This window comes from Hippichthys cyanospilos, chromosome 3 (assembly GCF_059441005.1).
Source record: "Hippichthys cyanospilos isolate Australia breed blue-spotted pipefish chromosome 3, RoL_Hcya_1.0, whole genome shotgun sequence".
NCBI classification, from domain to species: domain Eukaryota; kingdom Metazoa; phylum Chordata; class Actinopteri; order Syngnathiformes; family Syngnathidae; genus Hippichthys; species Hippichthys cyanospilos.
In genome coordinates, this window is record NC_142371.1 from 20,653,660 (window position 1) to 20,676,499 (window position 22,840).

Genomic DNA, 22,840 nt, shown 5'->3' on the forward strand with positions numbered 1-22,840 from the left:
CTCATGCGCTGCCATTGAAGTCAAAGACTAATTTTTACTCTGTATTTTTGCTTGACATACTGTATGTTATTCACTGGGATTGACATCGATAGAGGTCAAAAATGTATTTGATTTTGACTGGTCTGGGAGTGACTGAGTTAAATATCTTCAGGCTATGTTTAGCCTGAAAATGAAATTTCAGGCCATGTTTACACCAAGTTTTATAGTTGAGTTTGGTATGTATTTTTTGACTGCTTTGCTGATCATTTATTTTCTAGCATCGCAGCAAGCCGGCTTTGCTAGCGCCTTTCCGCCAACCTGGGTGAAAGAAGGCGACAGTCTGACCTTGAACTGTTCTTTCACCTCACCATTGCTGCCCTTCCAACAGGATGTCACCTGGTTTAGAAACGGTAATGTCCTCTATTGTGGTGGAAGGAATCTTTAGATGGCGACCAAAGCATCCATTTTTGTGGACGTTTCAGGTACACAACTGATCCAATCTGGCGATCTGGACATTAGGACAACAAACAACACGACCTCGATTACACTCAGCACTGTGTACAAGGAGCATGAAGGAGTTTACACAGTCCGCCTGAAGACCTGGGATGGAATTCTGGAGTCTAGCGCCTATGTCTATGTTCAAGGTGAGAACCATGGAATGCATAGGTTTGAGTCTAGTGTGTTTTTTGCTGTTTCCCCACAACAAAATGTCAGCTGTCTGTAAAGTCTGTTAACCAGTAAAGACACATTTTGGATTGTGCTTACCTGGTTTATTAGCCTATAACAGAACCACAATATACCATGATGCTATTTTAGAGACATTACCAATGTGTGTAGTACTTGGAAAATGAGTTAAAAAAAATTCCCACTTCCAAAGATTAGGTTACTGCCCCTGGGATTTTCTTTTTTGTCCCATATTTGTTCCAATATTAATAACAATAATAGTAAAAATAATATATACGTGTCAGAGAAGTGAAAATTATCATCAAACGCCTACAATACATAGTCATCAGTGTAATCTATAGTAACACACATATACCGTATAGCACATATTATCAACATATTTCCTCAGTGCTAGATGGGTAATTCACAAGAAATTATACAACACAACCTACCATGTTGACATTCAGCCTAGCACTGGCTTGTTGTGGATGCAAAAGTTGCAAAATGACACTACAATCTGTAGATAGGAGGGCAATGAATCGCTGGAATGCCATTCGATGTTTATTGCTAAGATTCCTATACCCACTGCAATTTTTTTGAAAAGCTGTGGGACGTATTGTCTCAACGGGAGTGAAAGGGTTAAAGGGGCAGGCGGTCATAATGTATGAATTCTTCTGCAGTTTCCCGTGAGACCAAATCGCTGTCACATCGCGTTAGATCATTCTCAAAACACTTCACACACTCCACCCACCGCATTGCATTCTGAAATATGTGTTTGCATGCAAAATATGATAGTGTGCCATTTCTTGCCTCTCGTAAATTGTGTTTTGCACTCCCAGATAGTTTGTTTTTCCACCAGAGTTTGCTTTTGCTTTAATTTCCTGCCGGCACATTCAGGTGGGAAAATTGTATCATCAGTCAGGCTTGTTAACTTTTTTTTTCTGCACCTATGTATGTATTTTTTTCCACAGCCAGGTATTTTTGCAAATAATCCAATCATAGCGCTCACAGCAGAAGTCTTTTCATACAGAGAATGTCTTATACCTTTGACAGAATTACCCACAGAGCAAAGTGACTAGTGACACAAAGACAAGGAACAGCTCACAGATGACACCTCAAACACTGAAAACACGTCTGGGCTCCAGTCTCTCTGTCTCTCTTGTTACGAAGCCTGTTCTTTGCAAGAGCTGGAGGTATTAATTAGTCAATCCGAACTATGTGCCTCTATTCAGAAGATATATTTGCATCACAAATAGAAGGTTCGTGAGAGCAAAAACAAACATGGGAGCTGACGGAAAATATTTGGGAAGATATATTGGATGATTTTTATTGGGAGAGAATAAAAATATTACCACTCGTAGCCTCAAGACAAGGTTTTGGAGCATGTAAGATTCCATTACTTCAATCCGCTTTGCATAAATGAGGAACATTCTTTTTTGTTTGTTTGTTTAATTGTTGTCTCTCATTCGCTCCACCAGTTGTGTTATTATAGCTTGTAACATAACACAGATAGCCATTAATGTCCTCTTCCCTCACCAATAGCTCCCTCTTCCTTGATTTTTACTGTTATCTACATTTATCACAATTCAGATGCACCAGCCACAGTAGTCGGAGGTCCTGCTTCTCCCCTGCTGGTCCAAGTGTCCGATGTCAACAAGGACTATGTCTTCCTCACTTGGCAGCCGCCCAGCGCTGATGGGTCATCACCAATTGAGGGCTATTACATCGAGAGGTCAGAAGAACAAATGTAGTATCCCGTGTGTGGTCGTGAGGCCTGCTGAACATTTTTTTTTAAGGGTCCAGGTAATCACAACTAAGTCATGTCTGACCTCTAGTGGTGGGTGTTGGTATTACAACTTAAACTATCGTTGCATGAGACATTGGCATGTCTCAAGAAGTTAAATGAGACCTTAAACAGCTTTTTATAGTTTCTACAGCATATCAAGTTTTTCAAAATCATAGGAATGTTAAAGTATATGTATTTTTATTTTTTTTTATTTTCAAACAAAAACAAAAGTTGCAGAGTGTCCCTAGCGTCAGAATCTGTCATAAAGTTAACTCAAAATTTAAATGACTAGTTTCTTGAAGTTTCAACAGTTTTAGTATTTAGTTTTGGCCATCAGATTTTTCATTAAAAAATATATGCTCGTTCGTCAAAATGCTAAAGATTGAAGCCATTTTTTAAATAGAATCGTGGGCTGCCAGTTGCCCATCCCTGCCTTGCTGTATTTTTTTTTTTTTGAACCATAGAAACATGGCATGAAACTATAAATATTGAATTGATTTTTTTTTTTTTTTTGCATGTGAGCATTTTTGAGTGTGGCACACCGATTTTAATCTTGAGTTGCAACAAAAGGAGTGGCTAAGGGCCAGCTGCTCATGAAAGCTGTTTCCGCTATTTCAGTGGTTTTCAACGTTTTTATCAGTGATGTACCCCTCTTGTCCTCTTTTTGGATCATAGTAAAGATTTGTTCACAAAAAGAGGTGGTTGGGTCGAACCATTCTAGTATAGGGGACAATCTGGCGTTTTAAAATAATGACATTGAATCACCAACTGAACATAAAATTAGGTTGATGAACTTATATTTTCTTGAAATACTGAATTAACTCCATAATTATTTTTAAGGATGTGTGCATGTCTGTTTGTTTTAATTAAAACTCAAGTACCCCCTGGAGTTCTTTCAAGTACCCCCAAGGGGTACCGGTACCCTCGTTTGAGAACCACTGTGCTATTATATTGTTTTGCCACCTTCAAATATGCACATACCTAATTATGGCACTACAAAAGTCAGATCAAGACTTAATTACAATTACGGGATATCAAAGTTCTATATTTTGGATGTATTTCCCGACAGTCCTTGAGTTACAAGTGAACAAAAGCAAGATTCTAACATGAGAACCTCATCTTGCTCTGGGGGAAATTGATTAGCGGCTGATAAAATTGCAGACAGGGACCGGGCAGCAGGTGTGATAGATTTCACGAGATGAATGTTACGCGTGATAATTATCAGCTTTCTACATCCTGCGAATACCGGAATCAAAGACCCCTGCTGGAAAAACAGGTGCTGCTCACTCGCTATCGGCGCACCAATCAATCAGGTTCATCTTGCGCCTTTGGTCTTGTCTAAAATCCACTTGCTTGCTCTGTAATTTGTCTTTGTGAGGGTTTATTTAGTATTCTGTAAATGTCCTCATTCATCTGTGCATGATGACGGCACTGTGCAAGTTTTATGTCTTTTAATTGGAGTGGTGGATGGAATTCCGAAACATGACCGTTTTCTGGAAGCGAGAGGACAACATAGCTCCCCAGTTCCCTAGCAACAGCCATATCGTTAGTGCAAACTCCGCTCATCTCTCTTTGTTTTCCGGAATGCGGCAATAGATTGTTATTGAAGTTCCCTTATCCGGGCCCCGCATTTGTCTTTGGAAATAAGTTTTTAATGTGTTTGGGTGGCCCTTTGTTTGAGCACCACGATTATTACGGGTCTTAGCGGGGTGTTTACCGCTTTAGATTTGTTGTGTGGCCTCGCCATTACATTATAAAGGGAAACTCTGGAAGTAATGTGCTCGTTTATGTTTGCGGGGAGCCATCAATCTGTCCCTCTGTTTTTTTTGTTGTTGTTTTTGTTTGTTTGTTCGTTTTTTTAACAGGTGTGACCTCAGCCAGGGCCAGTGGGTGCGTTGCAACGAGCACCCTCAGAAAGCCTGCCACTACCCGGTGTTTGGGCTGAAAGAAGGAGCCAGGTATCAGTTCAGAGTTCGGGCAGTCAGTCAGGTTGGCGTGGGTCGCCCCTCCAAGGCAACTGAGCCCATTCTCACCGAGGACCCCCTTCAACATACCAGGACCATGGGTATGGCCCTTTTGTTTAAAGACAACATTTTTTTGCCATTTTTTTTCTCTATCGCTGTTCTCTAAACAGCACTGACACAAAATTGATATATAACACAAAGGAATCACCAGAGGTGGGTAGTTGGTCAGTACTGACACACCTCCGAATGACGAAAACATTTTAAAAATGATGGACTAAAACCGATAACAGCAGATTATATTAGAGTCATTTTAATCTGTTGCTGTAATTCTCCCCACCTGTGTCACCTGTTGCTGTTGGTAACGGTTTGTTACTTCACCCGTTTAAATTTTCCAAATTTACAAGAAACGTTTAACCTGCTGTATACTTGGGCGCATAGAAGTTTAAACACAGTCTAAATAAGCAGCAAGCCTACATACAGTACATGCACCCAGGAATAACCGGCTGAGTGTTCTAGCATTAGTATGCAGAAGTTTTTTTAAGTGAGAAAGTGTCCTATTGCACGAAGCAACGCTTGCTCAATGAAAATAGCCAACGTGGCTGGGATTCCAATGTTCACACTGTGTTTCAGTCATGGTTTCATGAACCGAATTCACACTTTTGTTCAATGCATTCATTGTGCAAGTATAAAGTAAGCAATGGTTAGAGTTAAGTATTAAGAGAATTTTGTGTTATTTTCTTCTTAAAATATGATTTGAACGAATAAATCACTCGCACATCGGTGAGCATAGTATTTTAGGATGCCTTTCCGTTGACAAAGAGGTGATGTCATTCCAGTGGGTTTAATTTTTTGTGGGTGGGCAATGATGATGACGGGGTGAGTGACAGACAGGCAATTGGCTGACTAAGCGACAGATCGACAATTACAATTTTCGGCTCCAAAAAATGACGGGGTGTTCCGATGACTGACGACCCACAGACCAGCAAAAAAAATGTAAAATGCCCACCTCTTGGAACTACTATAACACAATTTGGCAATAAGTTGCTTCATGTTCCAATCCATTTGGTCTTAATTTGAAAACAAAATGTAGTTCCTGTGAAGCCATTAAAGCCACTCGATTTTATGAAACATGTCGAAATCTCTGTTAAAATCTCACGTGAAGCTTCAAGTAGCTCCATTTGAGAACCACTGTACAGTATACGGTAAGTTCTGTTGCATTGTCGCCCACAAAACAAATTAAACTAATATGAGGTACCACTGTATATACATTCATTTTGAGCGATTAAAATTTGTGATTCTGTCAATGAGCACATTGCAAAGTGTTCAGGGGATAGAAATGTGCACTGAGATGTGGCATGTGTGTGTGTTCGTGAGACCATGTGTGTATTTCTCTCTCAATATATAATACTGAGGGCAGATGGGCTTTGGTCCAGTGTTGTGCATCATTAAACACAGATGAAGGACAAGACATAGGGTTGACCGCCTTCCGGCCTGCTCTCCATCCATCCGTGTTGCTCCCGCTCACCTATTTGTGTCTCTCTTCCTCTAGCTGTCACGCCAACCTGTGGCCGCCATTTTGATACACGCGCATTGCTTTTTATGATCATTAGTGTGATTTCATTAGGCGTGTCTTTAACGGTCTTTCTCCTTTAGTGGTCAAAGATCACAGAGGAAGGTCCATCGTCATCACAAAAGATGAACTGGAAGGTGAGAATGATGTCATTCCACTGCTAGCGTCATTTAAATTATGTCATTAGGACGCCCACAAAGCAGCACAGCTCTGCGTTGCTCGCAACCTAATGCGTCTTCATCTCGTTTTGGACAACACGCCGCAGTAATTGATCGCTCCATTTCTCAGAAGGGAAGACAATGAACAGCCCCCAAAGGATTCTCGGTAAATGCACATCATGGCCGCAAGCGCCTCGGTCGTTTTGGAACTCGTGAGAATGCATCCACTCTGTCTCCATAGCCGCGTCCTCCACACGCACACATGAAGGTGAAAACATGCATCAAACGTGTGTTGTGTGCAGCTTCATTCATCACAGGCAAATTTTCTTTCAAGCTAATGAAATATTCATAAACCAAAACGGCACTCAGTGGAACAATCCTCATTTGGACCCAATTGCGCACTACTTTCTTTCAAATGTCACACGCTTGTGAGTAGCAGTCTTACCAATGAGGGTTAGGCACCACACACACACACACACACACACGAAATCAACAAATTTGATTCACATTTACATTGAAAAATAGAATATTTCAAGATAATACATTGCTATGTTAAAAAATGGTATACTGTATGTAAATTTGTATAATTTTCTTTATTATTTGTTTTATTCATTCCAAATTTCTTCTCTTTCAAATCAAAGAAAGATTTATTATTGGTTTCACTTTGATTTTTATAAATGACTTATTTTAACGGTTTGTATAACACGTTTTTGCCTTTTTTTGCTCACAAAAGGATAGTTTCATTTTTAAAATTGGTTCTGAATTTCCAGTTCCAAAGTAATTGTCATATTTATGTTATGAATGTACTTTTTCAGTATGAATATTAATTTACACGTAAAACATCCACGCTGTTTTTGTGGTATGTGAGATAACAAGATTGACAGGTGCGTCGTTTTACTTGGCAAACACGCCAAAATGTGTACGCATTCTCACTTCTGTGATGATCTTGCAGCATCCTGTGCTGTGTTCAAAAACATCATACAAAGCACAAAATGTCTTTGTGTTGACAAAAGCATTTTTTAATGTCAAAATACAGTGAGCATAAACCATGTAGTTACTAACAGAATGAGCTCTTCTTCTCCTCCAACTGCTTTTCTGTATCCTCTCCTTGCACCACAGGTCAGGTCCAAACTCCCCTTCCGCCTACCGACGTCCACGCCTGCGAGCTGAGTGACACGTACGTGGTGCTGAGCTGGACCGAACCGGAACCCAGAGGCAAGGAGCCGCTCACATTCTATGTGGAGCGGGTCAGTGAAACTCAGGATTGCTATTTTTCTAAAGGCCGGCTTTTTCCTATGTGTGTTTAAAATTATATATTTTCGAGCTATAATTATAATATCGTGATGCAGCAGTACCATGAGGTACCAAGGTTATCATAAACTCAGAATCTGCAGCTTGGTGGCGCCGTGAATAGCACGTCCGCCTCACAGTTCAGGGACCCGAGTTCAAATCCACCTGGCTTCTAGTGTGGAGTTTGCATGTTCTCCCCGAGCCTGCATGGGTTCTCTCCAGGCACTCCGGCGTGTGTGTGTGTGTGTGTATATATACTGTGTGTGTGTGTGTGTGTATATATATATATATATATATATATATATATATATATATATATATATATATGTATATATGTATATATATATATATATATATGTATATACAGTGGGCCCCCGGGTTACGAACTTAATCCGTTCAGCGGCTACGCTCGTATCTCGAATTGCTCGTATAGCGGGCAATCCAAACCCATGTTAATTCGTGAATGCGTGCAACGCGCGCCGAAGCCTTAGGTAAAAACGACACACTGTATACATATATTAAAATCGAGTGACATAATCTGCTGTACACTTACATTTCATAATAATTACAATGGATAAATAGCTTTTACCTTTAAAACGACGAGACTTGAGCTGGGTGTAAGCAGAGGGGGACAGAGCCCTACGCTCAAAGTCAATATGGCGATAGAAATGCTATTGCTCTTACAGTGTTACAGTAACTCTTTCAGTCAGGGTGCAAATCACGCAGGTACTAAAACATCATCCTCTTATTTCTTTCTTTACCGCTGCTAGTAATTTTAGAAGCTATGTCTAACAGATAAAGTTTGCAAAGTCTTCACAACATTCCGTTTTTCACTAATTTTCTCTCCTTACTTCCATCCTGTCCCATCAAGCTAGATAAAGGCGTTCGGCCAATAGCATATCGGCATTTCTGTGATTGACGTGTAACGCCGGCCAATAGCATCTCCGTGAGTGAGACCGGGTGACCTTAATCGACCAATAGCATATTCGCATCTCCGTGACTGACTGATAATTATTCGCACTTTTTTTTTTAAACGGTTGGAATGTATTGACAATTAATTTAAAAAAAACACACATTTAAACCAATGACAATTCTTTGTCCTGCAATCGGCACATTTAATTTCATGTCAGCTGTTTTTCCCTTTAGCTGTACAAACACTACACTTAAATGGTAATATATTTAGACACCGTGAGTGAGACAGTCAGTGTGACGTTGTAAGAGCAATAGCGTTCACGTTACTGCCCCAAGCATCTACTGATGATTAATGCTGTCGCTACTGTTAATTTAACTGACGCAATTAAACGAGAACATATCCATATACTCAATGGCTGGCATGTCGAAATGCTCGTAAGGCGAGAGGTTTGTTCGTAAGCGGAGGACAAAATTCTCCCTGATCCACGCTCGTAAGGCTAATTGTTCCCTGATCCACGCTCGTAAGGCTAATTGTTCGTAATTCAGGGTGCTCGTAAGCCGGGGGCCGACTGTATATATATATATGTATATGTGTGTGTTGTAAGCCTGTGACCATATATATGTGTGTGTGTGTGTTGTATTAGGGATTGCTTCCAGTGTGCTGCTGTATTGGAGAGTCAATGTCGTTTCATCATCGCGCATTTGTTGATTTTGGGTCTGTGATGGAACGTGTGGCAAATTAAAAGCACGGGCTCCCAACTGCAGCTCTAATCTAACGAGACAGGTGCAAGTGAACACACACATAGTGTGGGCATGCACATCTGTGATTTCAAGGTTGGGTGCAGTTTGAGGTCAGCGCTCCCATCACATCCTTGCGGGGAAAAAAAAATCACACCACCTTTTTATTCTTTTATCCCAGAGAATCATCAAAAGTTCAAGCGAATGTTCAAATAAGATGAATCTCTCCCCCTTGTGGGCCCCCCCCCCTGCAATAAAGGCCCCCTAGGCTGTGCAATATCAAGCCCAGACGCCCCAACATTTTCCAGCTCTATCAGGAACGTGCCGCAGGAAATATAATTTTTTATTGGACTGTTATTTGTTACCGCGGTAATAAAACTGTCAGAACTGTCGAAGGCATACGTGAAATACAAAAGTTTGCCACTGCCGTCCACTTCTTTAATGAAGGCCGCATTCAAATATATCTCACCCTTGAGCGAGTTCTGTTATAATCGGCGGTGGCTTTTGACAGTCTTTTCTAGATTTCCACCTCTGGCAAAGCGTGTCGGAAAGTCAAAATCACTTCAACAGAAATGCGAGTCATTTGTAACAAAATGTGACATCGACACTAACGCTGTGCTACCGCTGGATAATTGGAACTTTTTAATCGCCGAAATTAACAGTTGAAGTGGTCCTATTCTTCAAATATTTTCAGGATGGATTTTTCTGCTCGGTGACACAGTGTTAAGCACGTCCGCCTCACATTTCAGGGACACGAGTTAAAATCCACATGGCTTCTAGTGTGGAGTTTGCATGCTCTCCCCGAGCCTGCATGGGTTCTCTCCAGGCACTCCAGCTTCCTGCCACACTCAAAAAACATGCACGGCAGGTGTTTTGGACATACTAAATTGTCCTTAGGCGTGATTGGGTGTGTGATTGTTTTTTCGTCCCTGTGTGTCCTGTAATTGGCTGGCAACCAGTTCAGGGTGTCCTGTGCCGACTGCCCAAAGTGGGATAGGCAGCACCAAGCCTGCGACCCTGGTGAGGATAAGCAGCTCTAGAAAATGGATGGATGAATTTTTCTAATAATTACACCGTCGGAAGATCTGATTTTATAACTTTTATTTTGCATTAAAGACAATTACTAATCATATTTTTCACGATTACAGTTTCTTATCATTGTAGTTATTTGATGGAGATTTCTTTATGGTGGCAATGCAGGTAGAACGCTACAAACACAGGAATGAGGCAAACAAGTAGTAAGCTGCTACTTCATTCTCACTGCATGTTTTTAAAAAATTGTTGTATTTTAAGTTTGTTAGTCTTTTTGTGACTGCATTTTTGCAGCACTTTTTTTTCCTTGTGTTTCAATGTGGCTGCTGTTTGAATCCCCCCCCCCCCCCCCCCCCCGCGTGTTTTGTTCTACATTTTCTTCTATTTCCTTTTTGTGATCGCATCTTTTTTGCTGCATTGTATGTGCATTTTTGTTTGCATTTGTTTTACTTTGCTTGCTTTCTTCCTGTGATTGCAGCGTTATGCGGTTGCTTTGTAAAAATGGTGACATCGTACAGTGACTATCAATATTCAATTTGGATTGAGTTTCCAGAATTCTGCGACTCCTCCTCCAGGGTGTTGTCATGTCTGTTTAGCTTAAAATAGCTCTACCTGGCCAGTTTATGTTTTTTGGTGTCAGGCTGTTAAAATGGTATCGATGTTGTGCTGTTAGAGCTTTCTTTTCTGTGGATGTTTGTGTGTGTGAATCTCAAATACGGACGTATCATACCAATACGGATCTATTGGCATATGAGTCCGTACTTAGTTTGCATTTGCTACCTACCATTTGCACATAGCTCTTTGAATCTTGATCCATTTAAGTTTCCAGCCTTCCAACAGGTGACAGTCTTTATGCCTGCCAGAGCGTAAAGTGCTTCGCAGCAGATAACGACACAATTACCAGTGAGTGATGGTACTCCGTTGGAAGGAGTTATCATACTTTGGCAGCTCACCCGTCTGCACATTGAGTCCTCCAGCACATTGGGAAATTATTGGGGAAAAAAAAGAAAAAGATGGAGGCTGTTTGAAGTAGGCTGACTCTCGTTTTTGGTTTGGTTTTAGCAACAGGAAGGGAAGAGCAGTTGGGAAACGGTCAGTCTGGACACTGTGGTCAACTCTCCCAGGTTCCCCGTCTTTGACCTGGTCAAGGGAACGAGATACCTTTTCAGAGTGCGCGCTGTCAACAAGTATGGTGTCAGTGAGCCGTCAGAGCCGAGTGGCCCGATCTGCTTGGGAAAACTGCAACGTAAGTACAGTATGTGTACAAATGGAGTAATTGTGTCTGTCGTAAAGATAGATGGATATGTTTTGGGTTGAAGGTGGATAGATAAATTTTTACTGGTCCGTCAGGCATCACTTGTTGCCGCCCTCGGCCCCCTGTCATCGTCTGTCCGCCCGCCCATGTTTTTTAAACTGATCCTAACTGTTATCGTCAGTCCTTTGGTCCATCGTCTTACTTTATACATTCTTTAGTCATCACTTTGTCAGCAGATGAGGTGGCTATTTTACAAATGTATGCCGATCCATCATTCGTTAGCGAAATAAGCGTCCGTCAGCGATGGACTGACGGACACTGTCGGTCTCCCACGAAAAAACACTTTGCCTCAATGCTTAGTTCGTCCTTTTTATTTTTTTGGTTTCTCTTCACTTGTCGACAAAACGGGTGTCATTCAAAGACAGAAAGTCTATTATTACTCATTCGGCCGATAACCGATATTTAAAGCCTATATTCATTCTCGGTAAAAGGAAATAATGTCATCAAAAAAAAAGACTTATCGACTGCTAAAATGTTTTTGAATAACTTTTCAGATCTTTTTTATTAGACCATCTTTAGACCATCTTCATCAGCATGCCTTGAAAAAATAATGAAAAATTAAACAAGATCAAAAGTAAATCATGTTTCAATTTTCAAAATAATGGAAATGTAAAAATTTTCACTCATCTTTTTTACATTTCAAACAAAACCAAATGATGCAGGGTGTTAGCAAGTTCAGCAGAATCTCTCACACAGTTAACTGACAATTGCAAGTGTGAACATAGTTCCCTGAATTTAATTTTTTAAGTGATAAACTGTCTGCCATAGGATTTTCAACATTCAAATGATAAATTAAGTGATCAAATTCAAAATGCCAAATATTAGTGCCGTTAAACAGTCTGTACCATCTACAGTATTCTAGGCAATATAGTCTCTGTTGGCTAAACATTTCATTGATGGCTGTTTGTGTTTGTTTGTAGCTGTCCCCGCTCCACCCTCTTCCATCATGGTTTTACCAGACACAGACACCTCGGTGTTGCTTCAATGGCAAGAGCCTAAAGACAAGGATGGTATCCTGGGATATTACCTGTACTCCAGCCAAACCGGTCAACGGGACTGGAAGGTCATCAACAACAAACCTGTTACCGACAGCAGGTGATGCAAAGGGCCCTCTTGTCCCCGCGGCGCACACACGTTTCTTTGATCGATTCTTCTTTTTATACTCGTTAGGTTTACGGTCCACGGCCTGCAGAATCGAAAGGAATACGTGTTCAGGGTGAAGTCGGTGAGTCGAGCAGGAAACGGCGGTTACTCTGAGGAGTCTCCTCCCATCCTGGTCAAAGCCGCCATTCGTAAGTGCATTGCAGAGCCATCTAAATATTTACGTGCTTTTAGATGTGTTCACTGGCGGTTGATTGACTTTTCAGGTGGGTTTTCTTGGCCAATCTGTAAAACTGCCAATAAGCCAAACAGGCAACTGTCTCATGGGCCATCTGACCAACTGATCAAACGATCAGCTGATTGTCCAAGCCTTTAAACGATTGACTAATTGATGGACCAGTCCGCCAGCTAACTGACAAAGCAGACGATTGCTGTTATTGTAACATTAAAAGAAAACATTTTTAGATGTTAGATGTCAATGCCAGTCAAATGATTGCCAACACATTCAAATTTAATAAAATGCTTTTCTGTACGTTATAAAATGTGAACTGATACTGGGGTATTTCAGACTATACACACAAGGAATCAATTGTTGAAGTTAAAAATGTTGTTCAAACTAATATATGGTTTGTTTTATGACCTAGTATGACTTTCAAGTGTTAAGAGCTTGAATTTCTTGAGCTCTTAATGCACAGGTGTCAAAGTCAAGGCCCGGGGGCCAGAACCGGCCCGCCACATCATCTTATGTGGCCCGCCAAATGCTGATTTGATGTCAGGTTTCTAGCTAAACTTGCAGATTGTCTTAAAAAAAAAATCTGTTCCAGATCTATCTTTTGAACAGTTTTTACCGGCCTTTGATTTCAAAACTAGGTAACAATGTAAACAAGCATAAACAGCGTTTATTAGACACGTTTTTCTATTTTTAAGGATTTTTAAATTTTCAGGATTTTAGAGAAATTCAGGGGTATGTCAAAATGTAAGCAATGACTGTTAAGGATGCTTTTTTAGACTATTTTTAGATGTATTCCGGCCCTCTGACAGAATCTAGAACTACAATGTGGCCCACAATAAAAATAAGTTTGACACCCCTGTCTTAATGTGTTTGAGAGCATTTCAATACGAAGGTTTTTACAAATGTTTGACGGGTACTGTAAATATTGTAAATGTCCATTATTTTACAAGCCTATATTTTACTCTAAGTCTTTTTTGTGCTCACTGCACGGTCCTTATGCGGAAAACATTTTGGTTAGCATTTTTATTGGATAATTTGTTTGGCTTTAATTTCATGAATAAAAGGATGACTGAAAAAGACATTTTATTTCTCGGTTCATTCATTCATATGCAGTATTATCCTCACTTTGGAAGGTCAAAATGGCGGTTAGCGTATGAAAGTTTGCCAGCCCCCGAGCTTTACAGTTGACCAACCAAACAGTTGATGGACCAAGGGGGGCACAATGTTCTTTCCACAGAGTGAATATCAGCTAAAAGTAATGGTGTAATGTTTCTTGACAGATAATAAACGTGGCTTTTAGAGAAGCGCTAGGCCTTCCTTTTAACTCTGTCAGATAATAAGACTCATTTGCTTGCCAATCACTCCTTTCGTCTCCTCGTGAGGAGGAACTTGAATATAACCATATCTGAATGTCAATTGAGCCGCGGCTCCCATGCTGGGATTTTCCATCTTCTTTATTTGCTCTACTCCAGGCGTCCCCTCGGCTCCTTCGGCCATCGCGTTGCTGATGTGCACAGGCTCGGAGATGATTCTTGGATGGAGGAGGCCTCGCTGCGATGGTGGCGCCCCCGTGAGGGGGTACTACCTGGACAAACGGGAGGCGGGCGCCGAAACGTGGCGGGAGGTCAACGTGAAAGCGGTCAACGAGAGGCGGGCCTCGGTCTGTAAATGTATTTAAACACTTTTTTTTAAAATGCTACACTGAGCTCTGCTCTCACAAATGCAATAGAAGCCGCTTCAGTCAATGAGGCTTTTTTCACAGTCGTCATGGTTACTTCGGACTTGTCGTTCAACCGGCAATATTTCAGGTTGGTTGTGCAATCACTCAGCTGCCTGAGACAACGGATAATTTCAGTCAGACAAGAAATTAGGTGTTAAGTCCTGAGTAAGTTAAAATTCTTGAAGCATTCTGTCAAATGCATGTCACAGGCCCATCATTAGAAATATGCATGTCTACTTAAAAAGGGTCTTATTGTAGAACAGGCATGGATAAATAATAAGCATATGCGGCATTAGCTTTTTAAATCGGCCTGCCAAACATTGAAGAAATTATCAGTTGGGAATTTAAATTTTAAAAAGTAACTTTTAGCAATAAAAAAAGCTGTTTTTGTTCATTTAATTTTCAGTTGTTGTAAGAGTCATTTCAATAAATACCGGTAGTTAAATACATAGGACTTGAAAAACACTATTGTAATGTTGACTTTCTATTCAAATTAAAGCACGTCTCACACATTTTTCTCTTATGAGGTGAATTATCAAAACACTCCATTCATCTTCTCCCCGCCCGGACCTTAGCGTTGTGTCTACTATATATCCAGCATGATTTATTGAAGAAAAACTTAACAAAAATATTTGTCATATTTTAAATTCCAAGACTTAAACATCCTCCCTTTTTTTTTTTTTTTTTTTTTTTTATTCCACCGCACCTCCAAGTGCATCATTCGGCCCCGGGTGACGAAGTCGAGAGCGTCTCACCAAAGCGATAAGAGCCTGAAAGTCTAAGAGGCTGCGAATAGTAAGATCAATGTGCAGATCAATAAGGCTGAATCCCGTCTCTTCTTAAAGCAAAAGTGTCTGCGGTGGTCTCAAGAGAAAACGCTGTGGCAGCAGCACTAATGCCTTCTCAAACGCCTGCTGGAGTCCGGAGAAAGCGCCTGTGCGACCCGGGAGCAATAAATCAAAACAAACATGGCAGGGGAAAGACAGCCGGAATGCCAAGTCCGCCCCAGTTGTGCTTTATTCAACATTTATCATGCTCTCCACTCTACTGAAGTCATTTTTTGGCCGTTGTTAGTTACCTTATTGAGTCTTTTTTTTTTTTAAATAGGTGTCCAACCTGACCAGTGGGCATTGGTACCAGTTCCGCGTGTTTGCTGCCAATATGGTTGGTGTGGGAAAGCCATCGGAGGCCAGCGATGCTTTCCTGTGTGAGGAGTGGACCATGCCGGAGCCTGGTGAGTGCCAAAATAACCTCCAATTTGTTCATTTTTGTGCAGCTTTTTGTGCATTGACCGAATAATTTTAACATCGGCACAGCATATAAAGTCTTCTATTGGGGGGTCAAAAAAAACTTTGTCAAAACTAAAGCATTTAAAAAAAAATTGCATTTAACATGTTCAGCAATTAAACAGTATTAGATGGATGGACAGAAATAAGCATCGAAACTCATGTGGATTTATACAGGTCAGGCATGGCAAACCTTTGGAAAATATTTGTGGCGAGGAAGGGGCGTCGCCAGAAATGTTTATGTGGGGTGGCCAGGGCACCTCAACTGTCATACGTAAAAAAATATTTGAAAATTATGCCCATTAATGATGTCTAATTGCTTTCTTTTCTATTTTAAAGAATAGGTCGCTAAATATAGTGAATGAATTGCTTAGTGCTAATTGCTATAGTTAGCGTTGCAACTGACTACTTTTTACCTTCTCTGTTAGAGCATTGTTGTTAGTGGAAGCAGTGAACCTCAACAGGCCTTAAGCTTCAAAAGCCTCTAACAAAGTTGTTTAGTTTTGGGGTGGTTTTTTTGGGGGGATCACGCTTTTTAATAAACCTGATTTAGTCAATAAACTTTGCGTATATCTCAATGTAAAGTTTCTTAATTGAAGTATCAAATATGACCCAGCTTAACTCTTTTAATTCTAGCTATTAAAAAGCAACACATTCACATCGATTTCTTCAAAAAAAGGCCGATACCGATATACGTCAAATTTCCAAATATCTACCCCGATAATCGGCTCGACCGATAATCGGTCCATCTCTAATACATAGTGTTTATGTTTCCATCAGGGTGTAGGCTGATGATGTATTTCATCATACCGGCGCAATCAGAGTGTTTGTCAGAGGAAGGCCCAATTCGGCCTTCAAGTGTTGCCATGGCGACATAAAAGCCGCAGTGAAACAAAAGCCCTCGGGGATGCGCGTGTGTTCCGCGCGATGTATGATTACTGCATGGAAACACGGACACGCTCACGCACATCTATGGCACTGCTGCCTGTGACATAAATATTGATAATAGAACAAGGCACTCGCCGACACTTGCCGTTTTTTGAATCGCGGCTCATTAATCCTGCCTGGAAAACGAGGTCCAAAAATCATTAGGCAAATTACCCGCCGCAGTCATTAAAGAACTTCCGTCATGCTCGTTTGGCAGGTTATTGAGAGGATGACCGGTCAATTTCTCTCAGGTTGTCCCTTTGACTTGGAGGTCCGCGAGGTGAGGGACCACTCGCTGGTGCTGTTGTGGGCCGCGCCACTTTACGAAGGCCGGGGCCCAGTCACGGGATACTTAGTGGAAATCAGCCAGGGCGACCAGTCCGACACGTGGACTGTTGTGAATGACAATCCGGTCACAGACACGTATTACAAGGTGAGTAAATGTGTGGACTTGAAATGTGACAAAACTATGGAAGAAAAACATGCTGTGGTTTTGACGGATTTCTTTTTTGATGTCACAGGTGCCATACAGTGGTTAGGATTCTTTGCTTTGCTTTATTATGTTGTATAAGATTAATGTCTGACAGTATTTAAGCACCAGTCAAGCTGTCATCAAGCCGTCTTCCTAATTTCTTTCTGAATCAAATTTCCAACTCTAGTTCTACGAGTTTAGTTTCCGAGTCTAGCGTTCCAAATTGTGGTTACATTGGATTTTTGTGTAAAAAAAAAATTTTTTTTTAAAAATCTATTTTTCCACTACCTTCGAAGACGTTAATACAAAAGTTGCACTTTTGAAGTACTGTAAAACCAGAAATTTACAGAAAAATACTATATGCTTCCAAAGTTATTGCCATGTAGTGTTTTTATACACACTTGAAGGGATCGTGTGTAAGATTTAGGCCATTTTTCATTACGGACAGCAGGGGGTGTTGCAGGTGCTGCATTTACCATTGTCCATAGCTATAACAAACATGGCCGCCTTCGGAGTGCCACCGTCCATGTAATATAATGTCATGATAACTGGACCTCTGAGTATTTTTAAAACATACTGTTGGTCTTTAAGAACACATTCGTTTGCAAGTTTTTGAAATTTACAATCATTTAATTTAATCCTTTTTAAAGAAAATCTTACACACTGTCCCTTTAATTTTGCTTTTTTTTTAAGTGTTTTACAAATAGTTGAGTGGACCCTTCAAAGCCAATCGGCCTTTGAAGTACTTTTTTTTTTTTTGCATGAACCGTTGCGCCTTCAAATGGCCAAGAAAAATCCCCAAATTGCATGTGATTTAGAAATTTTAATTTGAAATTTTAATGTCATCTTGTTTCTGCAAATCTCAGACTTCAGCTCAGTAAGGCTGAGGGTATGTGTTTTTCTTGGGCTGGTGTATGTAGGGGTGGGGATCGGGGTGATGATCATAGCCATAGACTTGGAAATGAAGCGAGGCTTAGGAAATGTGAACGTGAATGTCAAGTCAAGTCAAATTTATTTATATGGCCCTTAATCACAACAGAGTCTCTAAGGGTTTCACAAGTGAACGAATCACATAGAACATCACAAATTCACAATGGCATCCACTGAACAAAGCTTCTAGAAGGGAAAGGAAAGAGTCAAAATTGTAAAAGACAGACTGCAATAGATGCCGAGTACGAAGATCATATAAATGATTAAACATCTTTGTTAAAAACCTTCTTTATTTCAAGCACATTCCAATTAAATAACACAATTTATTATTCAATGTCTTTTTCCTGCCTAATTTCAACCACATTTCATCTAAACATACAAGCACTGTTTCCAATGAAGTAAATTAATTTGAATTAAGGAAAAAAAAAAGTCCAATGTGGAGCATTCTGCTTGTTTCCCGTGGGTCCACCGCTATATTCAAATCCGTCTCTGCAGCTCTGATATGTGAGTAAAAACCCCAAGGAATTACACAGGTGCTGAAAGATTGATGCGTTCCTTATGACATGCAGGTTTCAGGTCTTCAGGCTGGTCAAATCTACCGTCTCCGTGTGTCTGCTGTCAATGAGGCAGGAGCGGGCGCCGCCTCTCTCCCTTCGGAGCCAGTCAAGGCGCAGACCTCTCCAGGTCAGCCCTTGCATAATTCTGTTTGTTACATTGTGCCATATACCCTTTTTATACATGTCACTTGGTTACAGAAAGACTATACCACTAGAAATGCCCAACAGACAAAATCTGAGGTGGGAAAAAAGTTACGATCCATTGGATGGTTGACCTCCCATTCGTTGCTTTTTCTTTTCCCCTACAGGAAAAATGACAACATATTCTAGAAACATATCGCTGCTATAAAACAAAGCTAACAGAAACAGTTGTCCGTCCTGTAACACAAGTGAAGTTCCGAGTGCAGCTCAACTCTATGACTCGTCAGTACGGCGCTAATGCTATTTTTTCAGCATTTTGATTAAGATTGTGTTTGTGGAATATGAATTAAGCGGCGTAATCATTTCTGTAATGAATTGTAATGTAACTGTTGTTTTCTTTTTGGCTGTCGGTATGAAACTCAAGCCGAAACATGTCAGGTAAAACCTCTTAGGAAATTATAAACTTTTAAAGTTGTTTATATCTTAGTTTTGAAAATTTTAAGTCTTACAACAGCTAATTTCTCCATTCATATATCAGAAAAGTGATATCAATCGGATCACTGTGTTTATTTGCATTGGCCATTATTTTATTTTTTTAATTGGGTGACCTATCCTTTAAAGCGCTGCAACATAGATGCTAATTAGCATTAGCATCACGCTACAGGGTTCACCTTCAGACCAATGACGCTCAACTTATGGTACTAGTACCATTAATGGTACACGGGCTTCCTTGAGTGCTAGCCACACAAGTCTAACTAAAAACACTGACTTGTTTTTAAGTTATTGTTACAATAGATTTGAATTTGATTGATTAAATCTATTTTTCTTTATTTTGATTAAAAAAAATGAAAATGAAAACAAATATCGTACAAACGATGAACCTGAAACAGTTAAATATAATTTTAAACACATTTGACCTTGTTAGCCTGAAATATATATCAGACTGTCGTCTTGTAACTCCCTCCTCATTAACAACCCAGGCTAGACTTAGTTAATTCCTGACATACAAATTTGATTTTCAATCAAGGTCTATCACTGCAAAATACTGGGACCTAAAAATCATCCTTGTGTCATCCTTAGATACTAAAAACATTGAGGCCGGCGTGGACGACGATGGAATGATCTACCTGGGATACGAGTGTGATCACGTAGCCGACGGCAACGAGGGTCTCTGGAACAAAAACTACATCGAGCCCATCGACGGCGGTAGAGCTCAGGCGGCCAACAAGGATGGCAGGTGGGGCGGGGCAAGCCGCCCGTCCGGGCCGGTGTGAACACGGGGTGATATCATGGGGTCAGGGACGAGGCGAAAAGGATGTGAGATTGAGCCAAGTTGAATTTCACTCACTGAGTTCTCTTCAAAGTCTCTGACCTCTTCACACACTTTAAGTGCCTTCTCGTGTTCTCTGCAAGAGATGTTCTGTCCTTCCGCGCTCTAGCCGTTAAACGAGTTCATCCTCACAAGGATGAATTATGTTTGGATAAATGACTTATGTTCTCCTTAAAATATGAGCTAATGGAGCGACTGTTCATGGAAATGAGGCATGAACAAGCCGACATGCAATTTGGGAGGATTCCCATTGAATGCCCAATAAAGTTCCCACCCAAAAGCTTTATGTCAGACCCTAATTTCATTGTTAGCATCGACCACCGATTCTCAAATGGGGTTTTTTCTCATCAAATGAAGAGCAAATTAATTGGGACATGAAACAATGATTTTTACAGTGACGTTTTTGCAAAATGTATATTTTCACATATCTAAAGACTTACTGTGTACTGTGTTCTAAATATACATAGTATGACATTAGCTGCAATTCTTTTATTTATTTATTTATTTTAATTCAGTCGGGAACAATTGTTGGGCAATCTTGTACGCTTTGATCTCGCCACTCTGTCGCTTGCATTATGAAAGCTTGGGAGAATATCCGAAGTAAGATGATTCGCAAATCATTTAACTATCCGTGGAAGAGTAATGAGCATGTTTGAAAAGAGGAGGAAAAAGAGCTCGTCAGAGATAGCCATACATTGAAATAGGAGGAGCTATTTGACGTGTAGGCTAGTGATGATGACTTTTAGGGCTTTTAGACACATTTATCTTCAGCTGTGTCAAAAAATAAAACATTGAAAACTTCAAATCATTATATTGCTGTAACATTAGTTTCAGCACTTGCGTCTACATGCACAATACATCGCCTCGCAGTCTTGTCTCGTTTGCTCCTCCCCAATAACCACAACAGTATTGTACTCGATATACGATGTGGAAATGCCTCTAAAAGTACCATAATTCATCATTTTAATTGCACATATCACTTATAAGTGAGGTCGACTTGTACTCTGACAAATATGTTAATTCTCGGGGTGTTTTGCTGAAAACCTGGGAACTGTTTGATTTTTTTTTTTTTTTACTTGTCTTTAAATTTTACTGGCTTAGCAGACAGTGCAGTATGGACTCTGAGAACAGCACGGTGTGCCTTTAGGCCTTTACAAAGGAGAAAATGACGAAAATTGCAGACTTGATGCAACAATCAATCTTTGTCTCCATTAGGTCTGTTCTTACCTTCAGCGACCCCTCCGAGGAAGACCTGGGTCTCTACACCGTGGAGATGAGCGATGATCCCAGCTTGTCATCCAGCTACCTCCTCACCGCTGAAGGTTATGTGAAATTTTCTGCCTATCATTCATCTCGACTTGGGATGTTCGATAACAACTTTTTTTCGGTCCCATAACAGATACTGATGCCAAGTCCTGACACCAATAGCACTTTTGATGAACTGAAGTTCCTTGAAGAAAACAATTACACATTTTTTTAAAGAAATATATATCCCAATATATTGTTTTCCTGAAAAAATAATTAAATTGATGGCCATTTTCCATTCATCTAGTTTGTAATTTCAACTTTGTGATCGTAAAACTGCTTCAAGAGAGCAGCCGGTACTGGTGGACAGTTTCTTTTAACTGTGCAACTGTTGGGTAATAGATTACATTTTCACCACATTTTAATGTCGTTGATTAATTCCATGATTATACACTCACAATGACATTGCAAAGACGGGCTCAGTAAATTTCTCCGTCTATTCTTCTTGCATGACACTTTCTGGAGGTCCCTACACCAATAACCATGTTCGCCATCAACTTTTCAAAATGCGATCAATGAACTCAAATATTAATGAACATCTTCACCTTCTTGCAGACCTTGAACGCCTCAAAGAACTCAGCCAGCAAGTCCGAAATCCACGTAGGCATCTTCATATTTATATTGAACTTATTCTACTCTACCAGTATTGATAAGTGACCATTGTTTTTTTTTTCCCCTCCTTTGCCAGTCATCACACTGAAGTCAGGCTGGAATGTAGAGGTTTCCGAGACGGGCGGCGTGCGTCTGTGGCTTCAAACGGAAAGCCTGAGCGATGATGCCGAACTGCGTCTGGTTTTCAACGACAAAGAAATCTCCAGCACGCCGGTAAGCTTCTCCTGTTTGGATAAGGCTCAAAAAAACAAAACAAAACCAAAAAAAAACACTTCCTTCCATTTTGAAAGACTTTTTTTTCATGATTTGTAGCAATAGCCTCTTTTTTTCAGGCAGATATAATGATCTGTAATAAAGCAGGCTGATAGCTGACATTTAGTGACTATATTAAATTTTTGAAAAATGCAGACATTGGTACAAAAAGATTCGACAAAAGTGCAGTGCTGTGTAGTTTTATTAATTTTTATTAATTTTTTTTTTGCTCCAATATTTGCCATTTTACTAAAAAATAATAGCAAAATTCGGACAAACTTTCAGGGAGCGTTCAATGATATACTGCAAATTAAGTTCTTCAAAATTTCCAAAAAACAGAAAACGTTATTTTTGTTTTTGAACAAATTTCATACAAAAACAAAAGGTGCACAGTGTTAATGTTGTCAGCTGAATCTCTCCTGAAGTGATCTAAAAGTCTAAATATTTACTTTTAAATAAACAGTTACGTTTACGCGTTTTTTTTTGTCAAAGCCAAATATCGGTGCCGTAATCACCCTGGGTGATATTCAAATAACTCATTTAAAATAATAAGTTCCACAGAAATAGC

The 22,840-nt window shown here is 40.2% G+C and overlaps 1 protein-coding gene across 1 annotated transcript in view; it reads left to right on the forward strand.

Moving 5' to 3' along the window:
• myom3 (myomesin 3) overlaps positions 1 to 22,840 on the forward strand; it is a 62,181-nt gene that overhangs the window by 27,479 nt on the left and 11,862 nt on the right. Inside the window, exons 9-25 of the mRNA XM_088409635.1 lie at positions 258 to 389; positions 462 to 623; positions 2,233 to 2,374; positions 4,294 to 4,493; positions 6,046 to 6,099; positions 7,240 to 7,367; positions 11,155 to 11,338; positions 12,328 to 12,502; positions 12,578 to 12,699; positions 14,213 to 14,400; positions 15,568 to 15,694; positions 16,925 to 17,106; positions 18,645 to 18,759; positions 19,854 to 20,010; positions 21,319 to 21,425; positions 21,964 to 22,008; positions 22,097 to 22,233. Of these exons, the coding sequence (XP_088265761.1) occupies positions 258 to 389; positions 462 to 623; positions 2,233 to 2,374; positions 4,294 to 4,493; positions 6,046 to 6,099; positions 7,240 to 7,367; positions 11,155 to 11,338; positions 12,328 to 12,502; positions 12,578 to 12,699; positions 14,213 to 14,400; positions 15,568 to 15,694; positions 16,925 to 17,106; positions 18,645 to 18,759; positions 19,854 to 20,010; positions 21,319 to 21,425; positions 21,964 to 22,008; positions 22,097 to 22,233 (2,357 nt within the window). The remainder of the gene's footprint in view (positions 1 to 257; positions 390 to 461; positions 624 to 2,232; positions 2,375 to 4,293; positions 4,494 to 6,045; positions 6,100 to 7,239; positions 7,368 to 11,154; positions 11,339 to 12,327; positions 12,503 to 12,577; positions 12,700 to 14,212; positions 14,401 to 15,567; positions 15,695 to 16,924; positions 17,107 to 18,644; positions 18,760 to 19,853; positions 20,011 to 21,318; positions 21,426 to 21,963; positions 22,009 to 22,096; positions 22,234 to 22,840) is intronic.